At 35.2% G+C, this 8489-nt stretch overlaps 1 protein-coding gene across 1 annotated transcript in view; it reads left to right on the forward strand.

The window, feature by feature from the left end:
- LOC133654410 (uncharacterized) overlaps positions 1–8388 on the forward strand; it is a 59469-nt gene extending 51081 nt beyond the window's left edge. The window contains exons 16-20 of the mRNA XM_062054724.1: positions 3667–3779; positions 3863–3907; positions 5463–5595; positions 7967–8070; positions 8357–8388. Of these exons, the coding sequence (XP_061910708.1) occupies positions 3667–3779; positions 3863–3907; positions 5463–5595; positions 7967–8070; positions 8357–8388 (427 nt within the window). The remainder of the gene's footprint in view (positions 1–3666; positions 3780–3862; positions 3908–5462; positions 5596–7966; positions 8071–8356) is intronic.
- Positions 8389–8489: the final 101 nt, after the last annotated feature.

Genomic DNA, 8489 nt, shown 5'->3' on the forward strand with positions numbered 1-8489 from the left:
TGTCAAATAATCAACATTTTTAATCAGAATAATCACAGTTTACTAATAATAAATCTTTTCCATTCATATTCAAATTGTGATTCATATTAATTTATATATATTTGATTTGATATATATATATATACATTACGTATTTTCCCCATTGTGAAGTGAAGTGTGAAATAAATTATATTTATATAGCGCTTTTCTCTAGTCACTCTAAGCCCTTTTACATTGTGAAATAAATATAAAAATAAAAATTTCATCTAAAAGGTCTATTCTATATATATATGTATATGTATATATGTGTATATATGTACAGTATGTGTATATATATATGTACAGTGTATGTATGTGTTTGTATATATGTATATATACACGTGTCTTTATATATATATATATATATATATATATATATATATATATATATATATATATATATATATATATATATATATATATATATATACACACAGTATATAACATTAAGTAATTTTCCCATTGTGAAATAAAAATAAAAAGTTTATCTAAAAGGTCTGTTCTATATACATGCATGTGTATGTATATATATGTGTGTGCATATATGTGTATATATATATGTATATATATATATATATATATGTGTATATATCTATGTATATATATATATAATGTATGTATAATATATATACCACCGTTCAAAAGTTTGGGGTCACATTGAAATGTCCTTATTTTTGAAGGAAAAGCACTGTACTTTTCAATGAAGATAACTTTAAACTAGTCTTAACTTTAAAGAAATACACTCTATACATTGCTAATGTGGTAAATGACTATTCTAGCTGCAAATGTCTGCTTTTTGGTGCAATATCTACTAAGGCTGAAACGACGCGTCGACGTAGTCGACGTCATCGGTTATGTAAATACGTCGACGCCGTTTTTGTGCGTCGACGCGTCGCATAATTACGTCACACTACCGTCATGGCGGAGCGCAAAGCAGACTGTGCGAGCGAGGGGAAAAACGCACGCCAAAAGTCGTCAAAAGTGTGGGAGTATTTCAATACACAGCCTAATAATGTTGTTGTATGCACAGTGTCGAGCGTAAATGGCCTATCATAGCAGCACGACGGCTATGAACGAACATTTGAAAAGAAAACCATCAACCATCAACTAGTCAATCGTCCGCGTTAGCATACGTTGTCATCATTACACAAAAACATGAATGTGTCATTTGTATCTGCTAGGGGTGTAACGTTATGTGTTTTGTATTGAACCGTTTCGGTACGGGGCTTTCGGTTCGGTACAGGGGTGTACCGAACGAGTTTCTAAGCTAAAGCTAACTTTAGCTGCTAAAGTCTTAACAAGTTGCTTTGCTCCTTCTGCGGCTGCCTCTGTCTCAGCACGCAGCATTGTCCCACCCACACAACCATCTGATTGGTACACACGCAGCATTGACCCACCCACACAACCATCTGATTGGTACACACGCAGCATTGTCCCACCCATACAACCATCTGATTGGTACACACGCAGCATTGTCCCACCCATACAACCATCTGATTGGTACACACGCAGCATTGTCCCACCCACACAACCATCTGATTGGTACACACGAAGCATTATCAGCCAATCAGCAGTGCGTATTCAGAGCGCATGTAGTCAGCGCTTCAGGGTGGAGCAGATAGGTGTTTAGCAGGTGAGCATCAGGCAGCGGACTCTCCCCAAATGATAATAAACACCTCCCAGTCAACTACTAGTAACATCACTATGAGCCCGTTGACCTTCTAGAAACTTAAACTGCAGCTCAGCTCACTCGCAGTCCTGGCTTGAGGTGAAGGCTAATTAGCTCTCAGTTCCAGCCACATCGACCCCTTCTGAGCGCCTATTTTCAGCTGCTGGGAATATTGTAAACAAGAAAAGAAGCAAAGCAAGTAGACATGCTAACCTTTCTTCATTACAACTGTTAGTCACTCACTGGAATGAGTAGAATTGGTTATTGTGTACTGTGTTGGACTGGATGTTTATTTTGCACATTTTAAAAGCAATACTTAATGTTTACAGTGCTCCAGAATATTTAGATTGGCACTTTTTTGTATTGATGTTTATCTTTATTTTTGCACATTTTAGCAAATAAGCAATACTTTCACTTTTGTTGAAATGTTTACACTGTTACAGAATATTTCGTTTTGCACTTTTTTGTATTGGATGTTTATCTTTATTTTTGCACATTTTAAAGCAAAATAAGCAATACTTTTACTTTTGAAATGCTTAAGATTTGCACTGGATGTTTACTTTTATATTTGCACATTAAAAAGCAAATAAGCTACTTTTAATTTTGTTAAATGTTAAAAGTTTTAAATGTTTACATTGTTACAGAATATTTTGTCATGTTGTTGTCAATGTTGACTGAGTGGCCATACTTTTTTTTTTTGTAAATAAAAGCCATGCCTTTTGAAAAAACTGGCCTACTTTTATTTTTTCATCTTCATTTTAAATAAAATAAAATAAAAAATAATCGGTAAAAGGAAAAATAATCTATAGATGAATCGAAAAAATAATCTATAGATTAACCGATTAATCGAAAAAATAATCTATAGATTAATCGATAGAAAAATAATCGTTAGCTGCAGCCTTAATATCTACATAGGTGTATAGAGGCCCATTTCCAGCAACTATCACTCCAGTGTTCTAATGGTACAATGTGTTTGCTCATTGGCTCAGAAGGCTAATTGATGATTAGAAAACCCTTGTGCAATCATGTTCACACATCTGAAAACAGTTGAGCTCGTTACAGAAGCTACAAAACTGACCTTCGTTTGAGCAGATTGAGTTTCTGGAGCATCACATTTGTGGGGTCAATTAAACGCTCAAAATGGCCAGAAAAAGAGAACTTTCATCTGAAACTCGACAGTCTATTCTTGTTCTTAGAAATGAAGGCTATTCCACAAAATTGTTTGGGTGACCCCAAACTTTTGAACGGTAGTGTATATATATATATGTGTGTATATATATATGTGTATATATATATATATATATATATATATATATATATATATATATATATATATATATATATATATATATATATATATATATATATATATATATATATATATATATATATAATGTATGTATACTATATATACAGTATGTATATATATATATATATATATATATATATATATGTATGTATATATATACACATATATATATGTATGTATAATATATATATATATATATATATATATATATATATATAATGTATAATATATATATATACATACTGTATATATATATATATATATATATATATATATATATATATATATATATATATATATATATATATATATATATATATATATATATATATATATATATATATATAATGTATGTATAATATATTGCGAGAATAGTCCTGAATTGTGTTAAATCAAATCGTCATCCAAAGAATCGTAATAAATTCAAATTTTAATTTGTTGTTAGATTCTAATCTTTAATGTTTTTCTTAAACACAAATTCAACTTGAAATAGCTAAAAAAAAAATGACACACCCCAACATACATCCGTGTCTTTGCAATCATCAATCTTTTCCTCTTCCTGTAACAGGAGTGTGTGGTAACAACTATGTTGAAACACCAAATGTGTTTTGGCAGTGTCTTTGTGTTTCTTCTGCTATCTCACACATCTTTTTCATGATTATATCTGCAGATGCAATGGCAAGAAAAGGTGTGAACTCAACATAGATGTTTTCCGTGCCATTTCCGATCCCTGCCCAAACATCTTTAAATATGTGGAGTCCAACTTCACCTGCTTCCCAGCGAGTACGTGTGGAGATTACAGCATGTATGTTGTCAACTGTGTGGACCACATTATAGCTAATGTGTTTTCTTCTTTCTTTGTTTAGTCAGTATCTTGGCATGTGAGGGCTCTTTGGCTCATTTGTCTTGTGGTAAGATTGACTTATTTTTCAATAAATTGCATGGATTGAATTTGAACTGTATATGCCAGGGGTGTATAAAATAGAGATATACAGTATTATTAGCTGAAGATATGTAGGTTTTCTACGACATCTTAGCAGAGGAACAAAATGATTCAAAATGACCCCCACTTGATTTAATTGTTCTGTACGTGTATCCCAGCAGGCACAAGACATTAAAACAACTTGTTGAATTAGGTCCTGACGTTGAGCAACTCAAACATAACGTTGAAACAACATGCTTTTTGACCGCGTTTATTCAATGTTGTGTTCTGACCTTGATTTGACCAATGAAACGTGGTTATTTCCCAACCAATATTCTACAACATGCTTTTTGACAACGTTTACTCAATGTCAGGTCATGACGTTGATTTGACCTTTGAAATTTGGTCATTTCCCAACCACCAACACGGATCCAAAGTTAGACATCAATGTTGTCTCACATTAACAAATACAACTATTTTGCAACATTGTTGCAACGTCAGTTTTAAAGGACATGTCGCGATCAAAAGTTTACATACACTTGTAAAGAACATAATGTCATGTCAAAAACGCTTATTTTTTTGTGATAGAGTGATTGGAGCACATACTTGTTGGTCACAAAAAACATTCATGAAGTTTGGTTCTTTTATGAGTTTATTATGGGTCTACTGAAAATGTGAGCAAATCTGCTGGGTCAAAAGTATACATACAGCAATGTTAATATTTGCTTACATGTCCCTTGGCAAGTTTCACTACAATAAGGCGCTTTTGGTAGCCATCCACAAGCTTCTGGTTGAATTTTTGACCACTCCTCTTGACAAAATTGGTGCAGTTCTGCTAAATTTGTTGGTTTTCTGACACGGACTTGTTTCTTCAGCATTGTCCACACGTTTAAGTCAGGACTTTGGGAAGGCCATTCTAAAACATTCATTCTAGCCCGATTTAGCCAGTCCTTTACCACTTTTGACGTGTGTTTGGGGTCATTGTCCTGTTAGAACACCCAACTGCGCCCAAGACCCAACCTCCGGTCTGATGATTTTAGGTTGTCCCGAAGAATTTGGAGGTAATCCTCCTTTTTCATTGTCCCATTTAAAGCACCAGTTCCATTGGCAGCAAAACAGGCCCAGAACATAATACTACCACCACCATGCTAGACAGTAGGTATGGTGTTCCTGGGATTAAAGGCCTCACCTTTTCTCCTCCAAACATATTGCTGGGTATTGTGGCTAAAAAGCGAAATTTTTGTTTCATCTGACATCACATGGACAAAGATAAGACCTTCTGGAGGAAAGTTATGTGGTTAGATTACATTTTTTTTAGATGTTTGGCCATATTACTCTATCACAAAAAAATAAGAGTTGTAGAAATTATTGGAAACTCAAGACATTCATGACATTATGTTCTTTACAAGTGTGTGTAAACTTTTGATCGTGACTGTATGTATAATCAACGTTGTATCAATGTCTTTTCAATAATCTTGAGTACTCATTTGGATCTTTTGGCCGCCCTACATTCCCATCACAAATGTTTTTCCATTTTTCATCAGATGTAGGACAAGTGATATTTGTCTACGGGGCCGACTATGGACGCCGTGACCGCACCACGTGCTCCTACAAAAGACCTACCAATCAGCTCCAAAACGTGGAATGCTTAAGCCCGACTCCACTGGTGGCGAGCAGGTACGATTGCACACTCTGGGAAGTCATCACAAATCATATCCTGCGAGAAGGAAGTCCACATTAAGTAAGGATAGTGGTCGAAATGCACAATAATTAGTGGAAATGGGAATATGTTCATTCCTTTGCATGAAAAATATATACCATAAATGCTCTAGTTAGGAGTGCACCGATCTGATATCGATATCAGAGATCGGTCCGATATGTGCAAACAAATATCTGCTCGCATTTAAAACTCAGGTGGAAAAAATGGGTTTCAATAAAATAACTATTTATTTATTTTTTACTAAATGCATTTGTTCTTGCAATTTTGACAGAAAAAAAATGCATATTTTAAACTTTAATATTATCTGATCATGCCAATTATATTATCATATACTGTATTGCAAAATTATTTTTGTGAGATAAAAACAAATAGATAAATATCTGTTTTTTCACCTTCATTTATGATTTTAAAGCAAGTTATACATTTAAAAAAAAAATCTAATAATCAAATGCACATGCATTTCTGTCAGGTTCAAACTCTGATGACATCTATTAAACAAGACAAGAAGCAAGGAATGAAACAGAGACATACTTAAATTTGGCTCAATTGAGGAGAGACGTCTGGACTGTACTCTTTTACCGTCTCACCACGCTCTGGTGAAAGATTGTACGCCTCCTCTTTTATTTGGACTTTCCCTGATTACAAACCCTGTTTGGGAAATTGTGTTAGATGTATATATAAATGGAATACAATGATTTGCAAATCCTTTTCAACCCATATTCAATTGAATGCACTACAAAGACAACATATTTGATGTTCAAATTTATAAACTTTATTTATTTTTTGCAAATAATAATTAACTTAGAATTTCATGGCTGCAACACGTGCCAAAGTAGTTGGGAAAGGGCATGTTCACCACTGTGTTACATGGCCTTTCCTTTTAACAACACTCAGTAAACGTTTGGGAACTGAGGAGACACATTTTTGAAGCTTCTCAGGTGGAATTCTTTCCCATTCTTGCTTGATGTACAGCTTAAGTTGTTCAACAGTCCGGGGGTCTCCCTTGTGCTATTTTAGGCTTCATAATGCGCCACACATTTTCAATGGGAGACAGGTCTGGACTACAGGCAGGCCAGTCTAGTACCCGCACTCTTTTACTATGAAGCCACGTTGATGTAACACGTGGCTTGGCATTGTCTTGCTGAAATAAGCAGGGGCGTCCATGGTAACGTTGCTTGGATGGCAACATATGTTGCTCCAAAACCTGTATGTACCTTTCAGCATTAATGGCACCTTCACAGATGTGTAAGTTACCCATGTCTTGGGCACTAATACACCCCCATACCATCACAGATGCTGGCTTTTCAACTTTGGGCCTATAACAATCCGGATGGTTCTTTTCCTCTTTGGTCCGGAGGACACGACGTCCACAGTTTCCAAAAACAATTTGAAATGTGGACTCGTCAGACCACAGAACACTTTTCCACTTTGTATCAGTCCATCTTGGATGAGCTCAGGCACAGCGAAGCCGACGGTGTTTCTGGGTGTTGTTGATAAACGCTTTTCGCCTTGCATAGGAGAGTTTTAACTTGCACTTACAGATGTAGCGACCAACTGTAGTTACTGACAGTGGGTTTCTGAAGTGTTCCTGAGCCCATGTGGTGATATCCTTTACACACTGATGTCGCTTGTTGATGCAGTACAGCCTGAGGGATCAAAGGTCACGGGCTTAGCTGCTTACGTGCAGTGATTTCTCCAGATTCTCTGAACCCTTTGATGATATTACGGAGCGTAGATGGTGAAATCCCTAAATTCCTTGCAATAGCTGGTTGAGAAAGGTTTTTCTTAAACTGTTCAACAATTTGCTCACGCATTTGTTGACAAAGTGGTGACCCTCGCCCCATCCTTGTTTGTGAATGACTGAGCATTTCATGGAATCTACTTTTACACCCAATCATGGCACCCACCTGTTCCCAATAAGTGTTTGATGAGCATTCCTCAACTTTATAAGTATTTATTGCCACCTTTCCCAACTTCTTTGTCACGTGTTGCTGGCATCAAATTCTAAAGTTAATGATTATTTGCAAAAAATGTTTATCAGTTTGAACATCAAATATGTTGTCTTTGTAGCATATTCAACTGGATATGGGTTGAAAATGATTTGCTAATCATTGTATTCAGTTTATATTTACATGTAACACAATTTCCCAACACATATGGAAACGGGGTTTGTACTATGGTTGTATGGTATATTCTCTTCCAACATATTGCTGCTGTTTTGTAAACCAGATGGCAGGTTTACACCACCACCACCACATAGATTGGAACACGTATTTGGTCAAAATGTGCCAATTTCCTGCAAGCCGACATTTCCTCTTTGCTCCACAGTTGCAACGGGCAAAACAGCTGCACCATCAGAGCAAGCAACGGGGTGTTTGGAGACCCCTGTGTGGGCACCTACAAGTACCTGGAGGTTGCTTACACCTGTGAATGTAAGTCGTTTAGCGTATTTATGGGGTTTTATGACATATAGCACCAGTTACCAAGTTCTTGTATTTCAATGGTTCAACTCTCACTACTCTTGGATCATTTTGTAAAACCAATGTTTTTACTAGGGACCCATTTAATCTGATTATGATGAATATCTAACTTATAAATGGCTTTTAGGGGCACATGGGAAAAAAATGGCATTGGACATATGTTTGTTATTTAATAGTATTTATTTTAATTTAACAAAAGAAAAAGGTATTAATATTTTTTTGTTTTTGTTTTTTGCAGTTCCTGTGTTCGGACCAGCAAATGCCAAGTAAACATAGAGATTGCTTCCGTAGTTTGTTATTGATTTCAGTGTTCAACTATAAATGTTTCATGTTGTTTCATAATTTGCCTAAGATGCTTTATTTAGCACTCT

The sequence above is a fragment of the Entelurus aequoreus genome, linkage group LG07 (genome assembly GCF_033978785.1).
Source record: "Entelurus aequoreus isolate RoL-2023_Sb linkage group LG07, RoL_Eaeq_v1.1, whole genome shotgun sequence".
Classification (NCBI taxonomy): domain Eukaryota; kingdom Metazoa; phylum Chordata; class Actinopteri; order Syngnathiformes; family Syngnathidae; genus Entelurus; species Entelurus aequoreus.